Here is a 21,140-nt window from a genome sequence, read left to right on the forward strand (position 1 = left end):
GCCAGCAGTACCCCATTAGTCAAAAAGCCCATAATAGTCACATATGTGATAAATAAGGGATATTAACAATTATTATTCGTTGTAACCTTGATTTTATTTAGCATTTAGTAATGCTTCTATCAACTTAATACAGCTGTACTGCTAAACAAAACTTCACATTCTTGAGTATGGCGTTCAGAGTGTATTGCTGTAACCTTGGTTTAAAAATATACAAAAATAAACACTAAAATTATAATTAATAAGGCTTCTATTAAAATAAACGAGAGTGCGCTCTACAGGTGGACTGTTGTAATTGAAATGGTTCATGGAAAGTTGCGTGTTTGGAGCAGCTGAAGGCAATAGTTCACCATTTCGGATATGTTTAGATTACTTTGTTTTTCTTTGTGATTTCAATATTCTTTTATTTTTATTTTTTTTTGGCCTGGGGCCGCATTGAGTGACGGTGCGTGCCGCATGCGGCCCGCGGGCCGCCAGTTGCCCATCCCTGCCCTACTTTATCATCAATTTTAAAATAAATGGACCATAATTTAGCAAAACACATATCATGGTGATTGAAAGAAGACTTTAAACTAGCGACTGGAAGCATATAGTATTTATGACAATGTTTATTAAGGTAATAAAAAAGTCTTAAGTTCGTAAAAAAAAACACCCACTTGAATGGAGAAAAGTTATCTCTGACACCAGCAGGGGTAAAACAGCAAACCTACAGGCCATGCATGTGAACTGTCACTTCCTATATAGACTCAAATTTCAAAGCCGGATGCTGGGCGATTACCTGGGACACGGTGGGGTCTTACCTGGGACACGGTGGGGTCTTACCTGGGACACGGTGGGGTCTTACCTGGGACACGGTGGGGTCGCCGCCGTCGTCGTGGGAGAGGTTGACGATGCGGTAGCGGATGCGCTTGGGCGCGCGGAGCCGCCAGTGTCGGTTGTAGCCCAGGATGATGTCGGTGTTGTCGCAGGGCGTCAGGCCGCAGGGCGGCGGCAGGAAGCGCGAGACCAGCTCCGGTTCGGGGACGGGAGCGGTGATGACGGACGGGTGGAAGCCCGCCTTGTACGGAGTCCACCGCTGTTCCACCTTTAAAAGGGGCAGCAGGTGCGAAAAACTAAATGTCATTCCCAAGGTTTAGGCAGTTAATCATTAATCAACCTGGCGTCTCTATTTAATACTAAATAACATCTTAACACATAAGAAGAATAACCAGGTCCGAGCAAGCAAGATTTCGTCTACTAAAACTATGACGAAAAATTATCGTCTACTACCTTTTTTCACTGATGAAAACTAAATAAAAAATAAGCTATGATGACTAAATAGACTAAAATATTGACAATTTCATCAACAAATAAAAACTAGACTGAAATGTTAGTGAGGGATCTAGTGGAGAAGAGATCCAGTAGAACTAAAAGACAAGTCATTTTATGTTTGGTTGCGCTCGGGCGTTGCTCTCTGAAAATAGCATATTTAGTTGACTGTGAAGTAACACGCCCATATTTATTCCACCGGGACACACCCCCCTCATCTAGACTGAGTGGCAGAACATTGAGCAGTATGGAGCGTTGGAGTTTGGAAGCGCTCGTTGTAAATCACTCAACGGTCCTGTGTACCACCTGTTTCTAAATGTCACATGATGCAGGAGGCAGCAGGATGTTGTGTTATAGAAAACGAGCGCTTCCAAACTCTGACACATAGAAAAATAATCACCTGCACAGAATGTATTGACAGAAAGTATCTCATAACATTTTTATGAAACAAAAACTTTGCAGATAGAAAGAGGATAATTCAAGCTTTTTCGTGCGCGGATGTAAACAAAATGTGTCCGGGGGGGAGGGTCCGTCTATCCACTGGAACAAGAACATTTCTACAGTGATCGGCCATTTTGCGCCTCTAAGCTAGGAGTGTCTTTCTACAAATCCTAATATAGACGGGTTTCATGTTTGTAAACATTGAGAGGATATGACCGCGCAGAGGAGGGGGTAAGCCAACTAAGCCTATAGAGGGCGCCATTACCCGCAGCAGCTCTGGTCAAATGTCCATTCATAAAAGAAATGATCTTCACCGGGTTTAATGAAAGTAGATTAAATTATGCAGTTTGTAATACCTTGTTTACTCAATAAAAATGATTTGTTGGAAGTTGGATCTGTTTGTATATAATAGCAGCATTATGCCTATTATGCCTATAATAGCAGAATTATGGCTAGCTAACTCCCGAATATAACAACAGAGTGAACGGCGCAACAATTCGTTTCCCCCGAGCATGCGCAGATTGCGCATTCTGCTCTGTGATGACGTCGCGCGGAAATCCGTCTATAGGAATGGACGCAAGGGAGTTTTTTTTTGGGATGACGTCACATCCGTCCACTCCTTCTACCAGCACCGAGGGATCATTCCTAAGTTCTGTTAGAGCGCTCTCTTGTGGAATTTTCAAAAAATAATTATAATTTTAAATCAACGTAGATCTACGTCACTGGCGGTGAATGGTTGGATCTGAAAGGATGTAGATCTACGTCCTTGGCAGGGAATGTGTTAAGAGGTCTTCAACAGACCCCTAGGGGGTCCGGGACCCCTAGGGGGTCCTCAAAGTTACTACAGGGGGTGCGCCAAATCTTTGTGTGATATGATATTTTTCAAATTAACCACTTTGAACCCTAGCATCCCTTTTCTGAGGAGAACTTTAGCCAAAAATAACAGATCTACAAGCTTGGCGTTGTGAGCTTGTAGATCGGCTATTTTTGGCAAAGCGGTTTGGTGTAGAGGGAACAAAGAGCAGACCAAGTAAAACAAAAAAGATGACACACAATTGTATACATAGAGGGGGGTCCCTGTTTCACCTCTCTCTCAGCTAGGGGGTCCTTGGCCTGAAAACGTTAAGAGGATTTTAAACCCAAGAAAGCACTAGCCATGCAGTTCCGAATCGCAACCACCTGTAAAGTGCTCTTTTAGAGCGGTTTTGGGTCGCCATTCCTCAGAACAATAAGCTCTATTCACAGCAGCCATATAGAGGGTATGCGCATGCTTAAAGTGAATGGCACATCGAGTGGCAAAGCAACATGCAAATTGAGTTTAACATTGTTTAATGTTGTTTAATGCAATCAGATTATGACTTTTCTGTTTGTTTGGATGCATGGGCTGTCAAGGCCAGAAAGTATTTTTTTGACACTCAGTAGGCATTCCTGCATAACTTCCGGGTTGATGATGTTGATGTCACACGCATACCCTCTATAGGGCATAGCAGTTGCGGCCACTTCCTGGTTCCACTTCAAAATACTCAATGCATTTTTCCCATTGACATTTCCAAAAATATTTATATCAATTAATTTAAGCCTAGAATCAAGCCATCCAGGGTCCTGGTGAATCATGACCATTAAACATTTTTTTCTGTGATTTATTTTATTTTATATTCAATTATATGATATACTATATTTAATAAATACCCTTTGTTTTGCCGTTTAAAAAAAACGTTTTTTTCACAAAATCAAACGTTTTATGGTCATGATTCACCAGGACCCTGGATGGCTTGATTCTAGGCTTAAAATAGTTGATATAAATATTTTTGGAAATGTCAATGGGAAAAATGCATTGAGTATTTTTGAAGTGGAACCAGGAAGTGGCCGCAACTGCTATGTCCGATTGTGAAGACATTCACAGGTGTTACCAATGATACTAATGAAGGCTCTGTTCCATTCTGGTCAAACAGAGTCAGGGTGTCACGCGACGTCACTCAATGCGGCCCAGGCCAAAATCCCCCCCCCCCCCCCAAAAAAAAACTTCTGAAATCACAAAGAAATGTTTAGTAATCTAAACATATCCGAAATGGTGAACTATTGCCTTCAGCTGTTCCAAACACGCAACTTTCCATGAACCATTTTAATTACAACAGTCCACCAGTAGAGCGCGCTCTCATTTATTTTAATAGAAGCCTTATTAACTATAATTCTAGTGTTCATTTTTGTATATTTTTAAGCCAAGGTTACAGCAATACTCTGAAAAGCATACTCAGGAATGTGAAGTTTTGTTTAGCAGTACAGCTGTAATAAGTTGATAGAACCATTACTAAATGCTAAATAAAAACAAAGTTATAACAAATAATAATAGTAGTTAATATCCCTTATTTATCACATATGTGACTATTATGGGCTTTTTCAGTAATGGGGTACTACTGGCGAGAGTGCCGATAAACAGGGGCGGGCTGGGACCAAAATTCATCCCTGGCATTTTGGTCCGAACCGGCCCACCGCCCCCGGACCGTTTTGCCAACGGGGGGGGGGGGTTTGCCTGCCGATAAACAATGCGGCCCCCCAGAGTGAGTGTGGAAATGTTGTGGCCCTCACCATCTACAAAGTTGCCCACCCCTGCACTGAATGAATGATTTTAGCAGGAGAAACCCCTAGAAGGACTTACATCGGTGAAGTCTGCCCACAGGCCAAGGATCAACTTGCTCTTGTCGCCTTGCAGCGGCCCTTTAAGAAGGTCCTCGTGTGAGCGGGCGTGGCTCCACAGGACCACGCCCCCTACGTGGCCCCGGAAGCTGTGGGCCTGCTCCGATTGGTCGCCGCCGAGGAGGAGGGTCCGACACGTCCTCATGAAAGGACTGTAGAGGCTCCCTGTCTGCAGGCTGCTCTCTCCCATCTGAGAGGAGAGGGGAGGGGAGGAGAGGGGGAGGAGAGGAGAGGAGAGGAGAGGAGAGGAGAGGAGAGGAGAGGAGAGGAGAGGAGAGGAGAGGAGAGGAGAGGGAGAGGAGAGGAGAGGAGAGGAGAGGAGAGGAGAGGAGAGGAGAGGAGAGGAGAGGAGAGGAGAGGAGAGGAATACCAAATACATACATCATTTTGGGGGTCCTTGGACATTGAAAATATTTTTTTAATCGGGCACTCAGGTCTTAATGGGTTAAATCAATCATTTTTCTAGCACCTTTAAAGGGAGTATAGTTCGATGACCAGTGGGACGGGTAGGGAGCGGTTCCGGTAGAAGGCACAAAGGATCTTTGTGTCTTCTACCGGAAACGCCGCCGGTCGTCAAATCCTTTTTGGGGTGAAATATCCCTTTAAACCTTTAGGACCGGGAACGCATCTGTGTGCACCGAGTGCCGCGCTATGAGCTTGTAGATCTGCTATTTTTGAAAAATCGTGAAAATGTGTGGAAAAACTTTAGATTATACATTTTTTTGCAAATATTTGCACAACTTTTCATGATTTTTTCAAAAATAGCAGATCTACAAGCTACAAGCTTGTAGATCTGCTATTTTTGAATAGCCAAATAAATCTAAAAATGACACACAGATGTGGTCGCCGGTCTTAAAGGGTTAACTAACAAACGTCCATAGTATATCATGCACAGTATATATCTAACATCTGCTGCTTTATATCTGATCTCAAGCACCATGTGTAAATATGTAGATAACCTGTTTGGCTTTCTTTGTTCTCTTGTTTGATCTCCTTTCCCCCATTGCCCCCCCCCCCCCCCCCCCCCCCTTCTTCTTCTCTTTCTTCTCATGATACGATGGGAAATATGCACGAAAACACATTTCACCCACTTTTGGGCCCTTGGACTGTGAGGTCATGGTCCATTATTCCCGCCCACTCTCCTCCTCGCCCCTCCCCTATCCTTTGCCTGCGACACCCGCAGGCAAAGATTTATTTTTTCATTGCAGTTGAAAAGGCTTTAGAAATGTGAGAGAAAAACACCTGCAATGGCTCACTGGAGTGGAGTTTTCAGTTAAAAAAATGTATACACGTTTGAAGGACCATGACAAAGACTTTTAATGTGTGGTAAAACTGAATGTCATGAAAGCTTAAAAAAAAACAAAAAAGCTGTGTATAAAATTGTATTTCAGATTAAACCTTTTTGTTTACTTGATCTGCCCTTTTTTCCCCCTATACCTAAACCTCTTTGCCAAAAATAGCCGATCTACAAGCTCACAACGCCTCGCAGCGCGAGGCGTTGTGAGCTTGTAGATCGGCTATTTTTGGCCAGAGTTCTCCTCAGAAAAAGGGATGCTAGGTTCAAGTGGTTAAGGTAAAGAAAATAATCATATCACACAAAGATTTGGCGGACGCCCTGTAGTAACCCTGAGGACCCCCTAGGGGGTTAATCCATCCCTGAACTCAACCTAAAGCTCTAGAGACAAACAAACTGAACCTATACGTCACACACACCTTGGCTCCGTCAACGTACAGGGTCATGTTGTGTCCGTTGTAGGTGGCCATGAGGTGTGTCCAGGCGTTGGTGCGGTAGCGCCGGTGGCTGTACACCGTGGTGGCCTTCACGGCGCGGTCCGTGCGGAGCGTGAAGAAGAAGCGGGCGTCCTTGGAGTCCCGGGGCTCCACGGTGCGGATGCCCACCGACCAGCCCTTCTCACTCAGAGAGTGGGTGCAGTTATCAAACACACCTGATGAGACAAAACCAGGTGGACAGGGGCGTCAATTAGGTATGGCAAGGTATAATCTCTCAAGAACAGATTCTGCTCTGCGTTTGAATCTGTCGGTAGCCGTGTTGACAACCGAGGGTATGCGGTTACCCTAACTCAGAGATTAGACGCCTCTGCCCTGCACAGTCTGATAGAAATCACAAAGCCTTAATAACAGAAATAGTCTATGTAAGCTTAATTAATTGCAAAACATGACACCCCTTATTCAAAACAGATGGCGAATGCATTCTTCTCTTTATAGGGCCTACACAGGTAATACCACACACTACCTGTGAGACCTTTATGAATTGAACCTCACAGTCATCAGTCAGTCAGTCAGTCAGTCAGTCAGTCAGTCAGTCAGTCAGTAAGTCAACAAGTCAGTCAGCCAGCCAGCCAGCCAGTCAACAAGTCAGTCAGTCAGACAGCCAGTCAACAAGTCAGTCAGCCAGCCAGTCAGCCAGTCAGCCAGTCAACAAGTCAGTCAGTCAGTCAGCCAGTCAACAAGTCAGTCAGTCAGACAGACAGCCAGCCAGTCAACAAGTCAGTCAGTCAGACAGACAGACAGCCAGTCAACAAGTCAGTCAGCCAGCCAGTCAGCCAGTCAGCCAGTCAACAAGTCAGTCAGTCAGTCAGCCAGTCAACAAGTCAGTCAGTCAGACAGACAGCCAGCCAGTCAACAAGTCAGTCAGTCAGACAGACAGACAGCCAGTCAACAAGTCAGTCAGTCAGACAGACAGACAGACAGACAGCCAGTCAACAAGTCAGTCAGTCAGTCAGTCAGTCAGTCAGACAGCCAGTCAACAAGTCAGTCAGTCAGACAGCCAGCCAGTCAACAAGTCAGTCAGTCAGACAGACAGCCAGTCAACAAGTCAGCCAGCCAGCGGAGGCCTCTGATATTTCCAGCTGTTGTTTCAACACACAGTGAGGTCCACATCTGCTCCCCAGATGTGTAAGAGTGGAACAGCGAAGGGTCAGGGAACCCCTTCACCCTCCTTAAATACGGTATGCGTGTGTGTGTGTGTGTGTGTGTGTGTGTGTGTGTGTGTGTGTGTGTGTGTGTGTGTGTGTGTGTGTGTGTGTGTGTGTGTGTGTGTGTGTGTGTGCGCGCGACATGCATGTATGCTTACACAAACGTGTGTGTGTATATGTGTGTGTGTGTGTGTGTGTGTGTGTGTGTGTGTGTGTGTGTGTGTGTGTGTGTGTGTGTGTGTGTGTGTGTGTGTGTGTGTGTGTGTGTGTGTGTGTGTGTGTGTGCGTGCGTGCGTGTGTATACGTGTGTGTATGTATGTGTGTGTGTGTGTGTGTGTGTGTATGTGTGTGCATGTATGTAAAGTGGACAATTGTAGCAAAATATCCCCTAGGAGGTGAGCCAGTTTCATGGTTAAGCGTTTAATTCGTAGTCGTAGAAAGCGGTGGTTTAGACTCCAGGACTGAGCCAAGTGAACGTCTCAGACCGTACTGTAACTAGTCTGCTGTAATACATACCGTACATACAGTAGCATGTATGAATTACATCTATTTATGAGTCATGTGTGTGTCTGTCTACCTCTGTGTGGAGAAACCTTTACAACGTCCTGGAGAAATACAAGTTTAAAGGAGCATTTCACCCCTGGAAGAACTTACATTCACTTAATGTTAATAATATTTGTAGTAGATACAGTTGCAAAATGCCTTGACATTTGCACACTATGGCCTGAACACGTCTGTGTGTTTGACTGGGGTTTGACTGGACTGCAGTATTACTACAATGACCATAATGCTTTGGGGCACTGCCCTTCCTTGTGGGGAGGGGAGGCTGCGTGGGGGTGTGGTCTACATTGTGGTCATGAAATAAGGTGAGATAAAGAGACTATGAGTCAAATGACTCATAGTGTCTGAGGATATGGATAAAAATCTAAACATACAGATAATACACAAAAAAACACAAAAAACACACCAGGATCATGTTTATGGGTCCTAGACCTAGATAAAAATAGGGGTTTGATGCAAAATCGGCGAAATGTCCCTTTAAAACAGGCTATCCGTGCTGTAACTGCACCCTGCCATAGACTTCAATCCAGTGAATACAATGTGCCGTACAGACACTGTTAGACGCTCAAACAGTCCTTGAGCAGCAGCTTTAATACACCGTCTAACCACTTGAACACTACAGCGTCCATATTCTGGCCATGGCATTAGGCGGACATTTGGTGAAATTAGAAATAGGTGATCTATACAAGCTCCCAATGCGGCGTGTCGCAACACGTTGTGAGCTTATGGATCGGTTAATGTTGGCGAAGAGATTTGGTGTGGAGTGGGGGGAAAGGGAGGGGGCCATGGATAGACCCCTCGGGGACCCTTTAGGTTTAAGTGGTTACTCATAGAAATATATGCATAGGAGTCAGGATGGACGTTTACGCTGGGTCTCAAAGACAGAAGAATATGTGAATATGAAGATGCATTGGTTATGGCAGTGGTTCTCAAACATTTTTCACGTCAAGGACCCCCAAATTGACACTTATTAGCCTGCGGACCCCCATTTCAAAAGATATGCCAGGGACCCCCATAAGAGAAGATTTTTACGGCTCTAGCAGAGATGCTCGACCATTTTAATTTCAAGGACCCCCCAGTTTGACATGCATTAGGGTTACGGACCCCCATTTAAAGGCATTTCTATCTCTGGGACCCCAATTGAAATAGTAAAATCAATGTTAATTTAACTCTGAGAGTGTACAAATGGAACCAAATGGACCCGTTAGGGTCCATTTGGTTCCATTTGCACACTCTCAGAGTTACAGACCCATAAGGGTCCATTTGGTTCATAAAATCATTTAGCTGGTGACCCCCTGGAACTCCCTCAAGGACCCCTGGGGGTCCCCGGACCCCACTTTGAGTACCAAGTTCCTTAGAATACCCATTAGACTAGAGCTTATTGTGGTTCCTGACCGATAAGTTGAATAAATCAGGATATGAAGAGGTCACCGTGCACTGACCGCTCGACTTCCAAACAATTGTTGTCCTCCTAGCTTAGCGGAAACAATAGCAGTTTGTTTTTCACTTTGCATTTGACGGATTCCTTTGTAAATTGTAGAAAGGGAATGGGCCATAGCAGCATGCCACAGAATGCCCTCCCTCACATGAGGAAGCAATGGAGGGAAAAAAAACTAAGTTGAGTAATGGAGTCTGATCTTTGATCAGAGTAAATGTGAGCAGACATAAAACAGTTTGTGGTCTCCCTCACTATCTGGACAACCCGCACCACATCACACCGCGCACAGCATGCGGTGGAAAAGGTACCGGCGTGTTTTACTTGAGTAAAAGTATCAATACTGCAATGTGGAAGTACTCTGTCACAAGTGAAAAGTCTGGAATTCAAAATGTGCTGGAGTAAAAGTACAAAAGTATTGGTATCAAAATGTACTTAAAGTACCGAAAGTAGTCATTATGCAGAATGTCCCATTTCCACTAAAGTTTCGCCATGATTTTTCCAAAGATTCAAAAATCTTTTGAAAATAGCAGATCTACAAGCCGACGATGCGTCAGCTTGTAGATCTGCTATTTTCAAATGGTCGAAATGTATATAGGGCTGAAGTGGGTAACGTATGTTCAAAATCTAAGTAACTAAAGTTTTCAAATAATTGTAGTGGAGTAAAAGTACAATATTTTGCCTCTGAGCTGTTAGTGGAGTAGCAGTAAAGACAATTGGGAATACTCCAGTAAAGTAAAAGCACCTCAAAATTGTACTTATACACAGTACTTGAGTAAATGTACTTAGCTACTTTACACCACTGCCACACAGCACCACAGTTTTTATCCTGTTTTCATTGTGTTTGATGTATGCGCTGCTTCGTCTTGTCAAATTGCGTATCGATTCACAGGCCAAATTCTTGGCCAGGGCTCGCTGTAGGGAAGAGAGAGATCTTCATGTGACTACCCTAGTTAACCCAATTAAGACCATTCAAAAATAGCAGACATACAGTACAAGCTCATAACTCGGCACTCATGAGCTTGTAGATCTGCCAGCCTTCTCTGTCTTTTGGGGAAAATCGTGGAAAGTTTGTGCAAATCTTTGAATATATTTTAAAGCGGACATTTGTAACTCAAATCTTCGCTTCTGGTTATTCTACAAATGTCTTCTAAACCTGAACAGTTTTTTAAAAATATTTTTGGCCGTGGACCCCCCCATCTCAAAATATTTTGTTCCAGGGACCCCCCAGAAGTTGTAACAGAGTTAAAAATGTTCGCTTTAAAAAAAAATACATATTCCCGAATTTGCTAAAATTTTCACTATTTAAAAAAAAGAAAATTGCAGATCTACAAGTTCATAGCACGGCACCAAGTGCCGCGCTATGCGCTTGTAGATCTGCTATTTTTTAATAGCCAAATAGATATTAAAATGAAACACAAATGCGTTCCCGGTCTTAAAGGGTTATGAATAAGATCAGCAAGTATTATCTGCCCAGACTCACTGAGATGCCACAGAGAGAGAGAGAGAGAGAGAGAGAGAGAGAGAGAGAGAGAGAGAGAGAGCCTGAATGAACTGAAATGCGGGACGTTTCATGTTATGTAACTGTAGACATGTGTTGGATTTTGTTTCCAAACCCACATTTTGATGCTCATACATAAAAGTTATCGCTGGTGTGAACATAATTGCTCACGTATTTATAACCTGATGGTTCTCTCCTGTGTAATCTTTGGTAAAATGTGTGTGATGGACATCAGACATTCTGGGCAGGAACATGACTGCAATTTCCAGCAGCGTGAACCCTAGTTAACAAACAACAGGTTAAGTGGCCACCTGGTCGGGTAATAAGAGTTTATGTGTGTTCCTATTGTGTTTTGTATTCTTTTTGAATATGCCACAAAAAGTAATTGGTTAGGAGGTTGACATCAAACATATTATCTGAATAATAGGCTACTTAGCATCTCCAACAAGTAAACAAACACATAGGCCTACATCTATCAAAACAACATCAGTGGTGTAAAGTAACTAAGTACATTTACTGAAGTATGTACTTAAAGGTAGGGTAAGTGATATTTTTGGGTATTCTTTCTCTTTTTTTTTAATGGTTAAAGTACTATATTGTGATAGTAATCATTGCTACAGAGTGTTTGTTCAGTCACAGGGGTCTCTCCAGCTCTTTAGTAAACACGATATAGTACATGTTCAGGTAGGTGATATGTTCAGGTAGGATCAGGAGAGAGCTCTGAAAATGCATTTTCTGTTTAATAAAGAGCTGGAGAGACATGGAGACTCCTTATACTGAACAAACACTCTATAGCAATGATTACTATCACAATATAGAGCTATTTAACACTTATTTTAACGAAAGTAAATCACTTACCCTACCTTTAAGTACAATGTTGAGGTAATATTACTTTACTGGAGTATTTCCAATTGTCTATACTTTTACTTCTACTCCACTACATCTCAGAGGCAAATGTTGTACTTTTACTCCACTACATTTATATGAAAACTTGAGTTACTAGTTACTTTGTAGATTTGGATTATTGTTACAAAACATACATTAACCAAAATAGCCCTATATATATTTCTGCTCATTAACATATCTAACTGTGACACTCTGCTCATTAACATATCTGACTGTGACCACACAGACAGGAGTCATAGCCATGCTGGCTTGTGGTGGACGTTTTTGTCAAAATTCTATTTTTTCTATGGACATACAAATGAGCAGACAAAAATATGACCAGGAACACATACAGATGTGCCACTTCAAAACTTCACACGCTACTGTTCTTTCCCTGAAAGTGGCCTGAAAATGCATTTTTTTCCCTCCCTTTTCTGCCCTTAAAATGCACTGTTTTGCCCCTGAAAGGAAGTTGTCACTACACACCCCCGTTTTTCCCTTCAACAGACATCCATATACATGAAAACAAAAGAATGTGTGTTGAATAAGGTGTCAGACTCATTATGAGGCGAAAGGTGATTTGACCAGTTGCTCAAATTAATTAGCATCATAAAAGCAGTGATCATCAAAATAATTCAGCATTTTAAATGCCCTTCTTTGTCCCTCTTATTGCCCTGGGAATCCCCTGAAAATGTACTGTCTTGGCGATGGCAGGACATGTGAAGTTTTGAAGTGGCACATCTGTAAAGAGCTGTATAGACGGGTTTCCTGTTAGTAAACATGAGAGGATGCTGCGCGCGCAAGAGAGGGATTTGCATTCAATTTCTAAAGTGAGCCTATAGAGGGCGCCATTACCCGCAGCAGCTCTGGTCAAATGTCCATTCATAAAAAAATGGTTTTCACCGGGTTTAATGAAAGTAGATTAAATTATGCAGTTTGTAATATCTTGTTTACTCAATAAAAATGATTTGTCGGAAGTTGGATCTGTTTGTATATAATAGCAGCATTATGCCTATTATGCCTATAATAGCAGCATTATGCCTATCTAAATCCCGAACACAACAACAGAGTGAAGGGCGCTTCCGGTTCGTTCTACCCGGGCATGTGCAGATTGCGCATTCTACTCTGTGATGACGTCACGCGGAAACCCGTCTATAGCCTTAAATGAACGGTGTGTACAAATGGTGCTCTCTCAGAGTTATGGGGGTCCTTGAAAAAAAAAAAAAAGTTAAAGAACCACTGTCACACTAGATAGTAAATCAGTGTCATAAATATTCTGAAGAAAACCTGGAGACTGACATTCAGTAATTGGGTCTTATGATCAAAATGACAACAATATAATATACTGTATGTCCGTGTATAAGGACACATTGATGACCCCTGGTGACACAGTGTCATAGTATACAGTAAATGCACACACTGCATGTTGGTGAAAGGTAGACAGTGACTGATACAGTGAAACAGACAGAAAACATTTACGAGCAGATCATGGAAAAGAGAAACAGATTGACAGAGAGAGAGAGAGAGAGAGAGAGAGAGAGAGAGAGAGAGAGAGAGAGAGAGAGAGAGAGAGAGAGACAGACATCTGTACAATAGAGAGCATCAATAGAAGGAAAGGACAGATGACGTGAAAACCACAGACAGATAGGGACCACAGACTGGCTCTGGTCCAGGGCTATGTGGGCGGGGGGGGGTGGGCTACTGCAGAGGTTTTCAACAGGGGGTCCGTGTGACCCCTAGGGGGTCCTCAGAGTTACTACAGGGGGGCCACCAAATATTTGTGTGATAAGAATTGCTTTTTTTACATTAACCACTTGAACCCTATTATCCCTAGGACGGAAATAGCCGATCTACAAGCTCACAACGCCTCGCGTTGTGAGCTTGTAGATCGGATATTTTCGGCAAAGAGGTCTGGTGTAGCCTACAGGGAAAAAGGTGCAAACCAAGTACAGAGCCAAAGGGTCAAGTGTATGGCATGTTTAGGGTTTAAGTGGCTAACCATATATATATTCAAAGAGATGCACACATTTTCACGATTTTTCAAAAATAGCAGATCTACAAGCTCATAGCGCACCATGCTATGAGCTTGTGGTTAAAATGATTGTGATGCTATGTTAACTGATTACGCTGGGGACCCCCTGCTACCCCCCCCCCAGGACCACTGGTGGTCCCCGTACCACTGTTTGAGAACCACTGATTTACACAACACTGATGATAGTCTATGAAGCTACCTATGAAATCTATGAGAAGAATTCATCTACGACCCAATTTTACCACGGCCAAATACATATAATTGTGGGGGTCCCTTGACATGAAAAAGTGTGAGAACCACTGTATATGACGGCCTATACACACAGAGAGGGGCCATGCCCCCACCCACCTGCTATGACGGCGGGGTTGCTCTGCCCTCCCTCCGGCCTGACCCACAGCTCCAGGCTGAAGGTGGCCCGGGGCAGCTCTACATCCGGCCCTGCGTCGGGCTTCAGCTTCAGCTGCTCCCGCCGCCCGCTGAAATACAGCGCCGACATCCAGGAGGGGGGCGGCGTGGGCACGGGGCCCCCCCAGGTCCACGACCCGGCGCCGCCACCGCCGCCGCCGCTGTCACTGGGGGAAGTTGAAAACCTGTTGGCGGCATTAACCCTCTCATCCACCTCCCCCGAGTAGTCCTCAGAGCTCTCCTGCTCCGGGGGGGTTGAGCGGGTGGGGGTGGGGGTGTGTTGGGGGGCCGCCGCGGAGGACGGGCGGTGGTGGTCTCCTCCGTCCTGAAGCGCCTGCCCCAGTTTGTACAGGATCTGCAGCGGCCCCCCACCACCCCCCGCCGCCGCCCCCCCCTGAGAGCCGGCCGAGCTGTCATGCAGGGGGGGGACGGCTTCCTCCCAACTGTTGTTGCTCTCTTCTTCTTCTTCTGCGTAACGAGACGTTCCTCCCCCGGGGCTACGGGGGAACCGGCCCCCCAGGGGAGTGGAGGGCGGCCGAGGCTCCCTCTGGTCCAGGGTGCCTGAGGAGGGGGGGCCGGGTGGTGACTCTGGGCTGATGTGGTGTGGCTCATGGTGTTCATGGTGTGGTTCATGGTGTGGTTCATGGGGTTCTTTAGAGTGTGGAGCTGCTTCTCTCTTGTGGTTGATGCTGTAATTACTCGGGTCTCTGCCGTCATGTTTTTTTGTCACAGGAGTCAAACCGGGTCGGTTGGAATCAGGAGGCTGACGATGAAGGGGGGGAACTCCCCCTGGATGATGAAGGGGGGGAACCCCCCCTAGCGAAACGACAAGCCGATCCTCACCTTTCAACCCCACGTTTTCCTCCCGGGACTCCTCTGAAAATGTGGGGTTGAAAAGTCTCCTCGTCTCCGTCTCCGCGCGCCCCCTCCTCCTCCCCCGTGCGTCCGTCTTGTCCCTCTCCCCTGAGGAGGAGTATGAGGAGGTGTCAGTGGGCTCCTCTGCTCCTCTGCTGCTGCCGTCGGCCAGCGTCGTCCGTCCTCCTCCCCCCAGGCCGGTGCTGCTGTGCGTTGTCGTCCTCAGCTGGGCCCCTGGAGGGCGCCGTTGCTGCGTGGGGCCGCCCATGCTGCAGGGCTCCCCCGCCAGCAGCATGAGGTCACTGTCCGCCCGGCGGGCCAGGGTGACCTTGAACCGGCGGACGGGGTCGGAGCGCGCCGCCGGGGTCAGCAGGGTCACGAGGAGGAGGAGGAGGAGAGACAGCGGTCTGATGAGGATCAGACACATGTTTGGATGTTTATAACGTTTTTAAAAGATGTTTCTTTTTAATTTTTAGGATTTTTTTCTTTTTTGATTTTTGAGATTTTTGTTGCCTTATTTTTAAACAGTTAGGTTTCTAATGACAGCTGTTTATTTAGTCTTAGTGTTGGACCTGGTTCTGAGGTTTTATTTTTGTCTTTACATTTCATAAGCAGATCAACACTTTGCATGAGCAGCAGCAGGCCTAAAAACAGCTCTAAATAAAAACCAACCCTGACCGTGCGCTGGATGTCTTTATTTGAACCGCCTTTCAGCAAACAAAGTGAACGTAATTGTTTTGGTTATTTGGTTATTCTGTTTTGGAATAAATATGCAGACAGATTGGGTCTGATATCAATTTAATGGACATACAGTTGCTTTTGGCAGAAAGTGGAGGAGCAGCCAAACATGACATTAAGCTGCCAATAATGCAACGATGCACAGAGATTAAATATCTATAACATAAAGGATGCCACGTTCAGAGCTCCTCTGTGTCAGACTTGTTTGAGGTTCTTTGTATATTTTGGTATATTGTTTTTGAAACTATATTATAAAAAAAATAATAAAACCTTCTCCTGTAGAATCGAAGAATATATTCAGAAATGTATACAGAGTTGTTTTCCCTCCTCTTAAGAAGAGGCGAAACTCAATGCACTTTGCACGGACGTGTGTCAGTATACAGCCTGAAAGTAAAGGCAGCACTTTGGGTCCTATCGGATAGGCTATTAGAACAATCGAATATCGTTATTCTGAAGAATATATTGCTTCCATTGAATTTCTTAGTTTAGGTAAATATCTTGATATATCACCTGTTTTCTTATCTATACGCCCAGCCTATACCATATAGGCTACCTATAATATATATACCATATAGGCTACCTATAATATATATACCATATAGGCTACCTATAATATATATACCATATAGGCTACCTATAATATATATACCATATAGGCTACCTATAATATATATACCATATAGGCTACCTATAATATATATACCATATAGGCTACCTATAAGCTAAAGAGTGTGTGGTATATTTAGTAGCAATATTTCATGTCAAAGTGTTTACTACAGAAACTGGGCTGTCATGACAAATAATCTCTATTATTTGTTATTTGTTTGACGCAAGGTAATACATCCAGAGGAGACTAAAATGTAGTGGCATCTAATAATCTCAGGTGCAACTGCAGCCTGTCTCTGGGTCCACTAAGCAGCTTCTGGGTCCACTAAGCAGCCTGTCTTCTGGGTCCACTAAGCAGCTTGTCTTCTGGGTCCACTAAGCAGCTTGTCTTCTGGGTCCACTAAGCAGCTTGTCTTATGGGTCCACTAAGCAGCTTGTCTTATGGGTCCACTAAGCAGCTTGTCTTATGGGTCCACTAAGCAGCTTGTCTTATGGGTCCACTAAGCAGCTGTCTTCTGGGTCCACTAAGCAGCCTGTCTCTGGGTCCACCAGCAACCTCTGGGTCCACTAAGCAGCTTCTGGGTCCACTAATCAGCCTGTCTTCTGGGTCCACTAAGCAGCTGTCTTCTGGGTCCACTGAGCAGCCTCTGTGGTCAACTAAGCAGCTTCTGTGGTCCACTAAGCAGCCTGTCTTCTGGGTCCACTAAGCAGCCTATGTGGTCCACTAAGCAGCCTTTGGGTCCACTAAGCAGCCAACAACAACAACAACGTAAGGAAAGCCTATGTCTTTCTATGGCGTGTCCACAAAATGTCCTTCTTAGATTTGTACCTGACCAACAGTCTGCCTCCAAAGTCAAGTGGCCAGGTGAGTCAGAAATGAAACAAATCAGACCAAAAGCAGGAAGAAGTGCAGTGCAGAGTGTCAGTCTAAACAGACCAGCTTATTAGTCGTTTCCTAAATGTTTCAGATGGAGAGAGAGAGTCCATTAAGCCCCCATCAAGTCAGCCCTGTGGTGCGTCAGGCAGTCAGCTCTGCTTGCCTTGTTCTGCCTCTCTTTAGCCGCTGGAAAGGAGAAGTAGAGAGAGAGAGAGAGAGAGAGAGAGAGAGAGAGAGAGAGAGAGAGAGAGAGAGAGAGAGAGAGAGAGAGAGAGAGTCTCTGCTATAGCTGTGCTCTGCACTGATCCATGCAGGAATAATATCCTCTCACATTCAACACATTCTCCAGAGTCTCAGGCAGCAGGAGGAGATGAAACCTTAGCGCTGCCTCCACACGCCTTTTATCAGAGAGAGAGGAGCTGCTGCTCCTGTCGGCGCTGCGCTGACATCACAGGGGAAGACCCTCTAACCCGGGGAGGAAATCCTCTCCTCTCATCTCCCTCCTCTCTCTCTCCTCCTCTCTCTCTCTCTCTCTCCCTCCCTCTCTCTATCCTCCTTGTCCTGCTGTACTGCCTTCTTAGTTAACGCACACATACACGCACGCACCCACGCGCACACACACACACACACACACACACACACACACACACACACACACACACACACACACACACACACACACACACACACACACACACACACACACACACACACACACACACACACACACACACACACACACACACACACACAGTGGTGGTGGGGTCGTGTTTACCGGCCCCCGGTCTCATCCTACTCCTCTCCTGCTCCCACCTCCTCCCTCTCCCACTTCTACTTAAAGAGAGGCCTCCCTCCTCCTCCTCCTCTCTCCTGTCCCTGGCAGTGGATGAATGGAGGAGGTGGGGGTGGGGGTGGGGGGGTGCAGCAGACACTCTCTATCCAGTGTTACTGTGTAAGGTATGTGTGTTTCATCTGGGCCCCCCATCCCCCCCTGCCCTCCAATGTTAAGGTTTGAGTGATTCTCTCTCTCTCTCTCTCTCTCTCTCTCTCTCTCTCTCTCTCTCTCTCTCTCTCTCTCTCTCTCTCTCTCTCTCTCTCTCTCTCTCTCTCTCATCTCTCTCTCTCTCTCTCTCTCTCTCTCTCTCTCTCTCTCTCTCTCTCTCTCTCTCTCTCTCTCTCTCTCTCTCTCTCTCTCTCTCTCTCTCTCTCTCTCTCAGACTGGCCAAACATCTGCCTCACACATGAAAAGGGATTTTTTTTATACATCCAAAATATGCTACCTGCCTTGTTCCTGTGTGTGTGTGTGTAGTGTGTGTAGTGTGTGTGCACTGTGTGTGCACTGTGTGTGCAGTGTGTGTGCAGTGTGTGTGCAGTACGTGTGCAGTACGTGTGCAGTGTGTGTGCAGTGTGTGTGCAGTGTGTGTAGTGTGTGTGCAGTGTGTGTGTGTGTGTGTGTGTGTGTGTGTGTGCGTGTGTGTGTGTGCGTGCGTGCGTGGGTGTCTGTGTGTGTCCGTCTGGGGGGGGGGTTACACAATTGATGAAGTTTAAATTGCAGAATGTAAGGATGTCGGGACAGTAATTCATGAGTTGCCTCTGGTAATATATCACCAGCTATAAGCCCTTTCTCATCTATTGTTTTGTGTATATGAAAAAACAATTAAAATTGCTTCTTTTATCTTGTCCAACGAGGTGGACTCAGAATGACTTGAAAGGAGCAGGTTGGTACGTCAGGATACTTTGAATTACAGCACAATGAGTAAAACTGACTTTATGTTCATAACAATCATTCTTTAGATTCATGGTATCATCTCTCTGTTTCTCTTTCTTTCTTTTTTTCAAACGTCGAGCGCACCAATGTTCCTCTGCCAGTGATCAGTGGTGTAAAGTAACAAAGTACATTTACTCAAGTACTGTACAATTTTGAGGTATTGTTTACTTTACTGGAGTATTTCCAATTTGCTGTACTGTACTTTTACTTCTACTCCACTACACATCAGAGGCAAATATTGTATTTTTACTCCACTACAATTATTTGGAAACTTTAGTAACTAGTTACTTTGCAGATATATATATATATATATATATATATATATATATATATATATATATATATATATATATATAGCCCTATCTTATACCTAGGCTATTTGAAAATAGCAGATCTACAAGCTCACAACTTGTCGCATCGCATTATTTTAGTACTTTTACTTTGATGCTAGTCTCGCGTGGGCCAGACTGTTGCCTTCCACAATTTACAAATGTTTCCGGCATACAGTCTGGGACTCGGAAGCTCTGATAATGCGTAAGGGGAAAGCGGAAGCCCCTCCCCTACCCACGTCCGTTTCAGCATTGTGCAGTGGTGCAAAGGAGTCCGACTGGAATCAACGAATCTCATAAATATCGTTTATCGTCTACTAGTGTCTTCTTTCACAGTTTTTTCTGCGTTAATTCCATGATACCTTTCTCAGTTTTCTGTGATAAACAATCCTCGCACAAATAACATGAATCTACCGCTCCTATGACTATGCTTCCGCCTCGGTTCTGTTTCCACTAGGACTACAGGTCCGCGGGCACCGCGTCGTGATTGGTCGAATGTCTTTCCGTCTGAACAACTTCCGTTACACAGCTTTCGGGAAGTGGAGTTCCAGACTCTATATAGCATTCAGAGATTGTGGAATAGTTGTCTGGTGACGCGAGACTACTTTGATGCCAATACTTTTTTGTACTTTTACTCAAGTAGCATTTTGAACACAGGCCTTTTACTTGTAACTGAGCATTTCTACATTGTGGTATTGTTACTTTTACTTAAGTAACAAATATCTGAGTACTTCTATCCACCGCTGCGGGCGATGTTCTCCATTGAAAATCATTTGAGAACTTCAAAGCGGTATTTATTTAAAACTCCCGTGTTTAGTCACCACATACTTCCAGCTATTTACTCCATGGACTGTGCACGATTTGTGTCGTTTTGTGGCGTTTTGTGGCGTTTTATGGCTTACACTGATCCAGGGACGTCACGGGCTCTCAGAAGGTGGGGGGGATGGACTTTTAGATCTTGTAGATCTGCTATTTTTTGAAAAAGCGCTTAAAACATTTGTAACTGTCAAATGTAAACAAATTCTGTATTTTCAAGATTTTGCGTTTTTTTGGGCGAATTTTGTTAATTTTTTCGTGTTTTGGTTACTTTATTTAGGTTTTAGGGTTAGGTTATTTAATTCTTATTTTTGCCTGATTTTACCGATTTATTATAAAAATATATATATATATTTTTTTTATTTTTTCAAAAAGTGGGGGTATGAAATCACGGATCTGTGAGAGCATTTTTTATGATGTAATATATTTATACCTGCAAAGTAACTATAGTAACTAAAGTTTTCAAATAATTGTAGTGGAGTAAAAGTACAATATTTGCCTCTGAGAGTGGAGTGGAGTAGAAGTAAAGTAAAGTAAAAGTACCTCAAAATTGTACTTAAGTACAGTACTTGAGTAAATGTACTTAGTTACTTTGCACCACTGCCCTGAGCCCCCCCCCCCCCCCCCCCCCACTGTTTTTGTCAGGCTCAATTTGCAAACAGGCCCGGCATGGATTGAGGTTGGAGATGGAGAGAGAGGAGGAGGAGGAGGAGGAGGAGGAGGAGGAGGAGGAGGAGGAGGAGGAGGAGGAGGAGAAGGAGGCCACTGGCAGTTATGGCGGGGGCCCCTGAAAGGGTGAAAAAAAAAAGAAGAAGAGAAGAAGAGAGAGAAAAAAAAAGAAATGGGTTCCTAAACAGTGGGAGGCAAGAATTCACAAACCCAGCAGCCTGCCTGCCGGAGAGATCTGCTCTGCCCGCTACGCTGAACATTATGCTTCTTCTACTAGACTGACTGAC

General features: G+C 44.6%; 1 protein-coding gene across 1 annotated transcript in view; it reads right to left on the reverse strand.

Annotated features, from left to right (window-relative positions):
- pappa2 (pappalysin 2) overlaps positions 1-15,318 on the reverse strand; it is a gene marked incomplete at both ends in the record, with an annotated part of 195,099 nt that extends 179,781 nt beyond the window's left edge. The window contains 4 exons of the mRNA XM_084057019.1: positions 842-1,081; positions 4,403-4,630; positions 6,154-6,386; positions 14,139-15,318. Coding sequence (XP_083913145.1) covers positions 842-1,081; positions 4,403-4,630; positions 6,154-6,386; positions 14,139-15,318 — 1,881 coding nt within the window. The remainder of the gene's footprint in view (positions 1-841; positions 1,082-4,402; positions 4,631-6,153; positions 6,387-14,138) is intronic.
- Positions 15,319-21,140: the final 5,822 nt, after the last annotated feature.

The sequence above is a fragment of the Gymnoscopelus microlampas genome, assembly GCF_963454915.1.
Source record: "Gymnoscopelus microlampas genome assembly, chromosome: 5".
Lineage (NCBI taxonomy): Eukaryota > Metazoa > Chordata > Actinopteri > Myctophiformes > Myctophidae > Gymnoscopelus > Gymnoscopelus microlampas.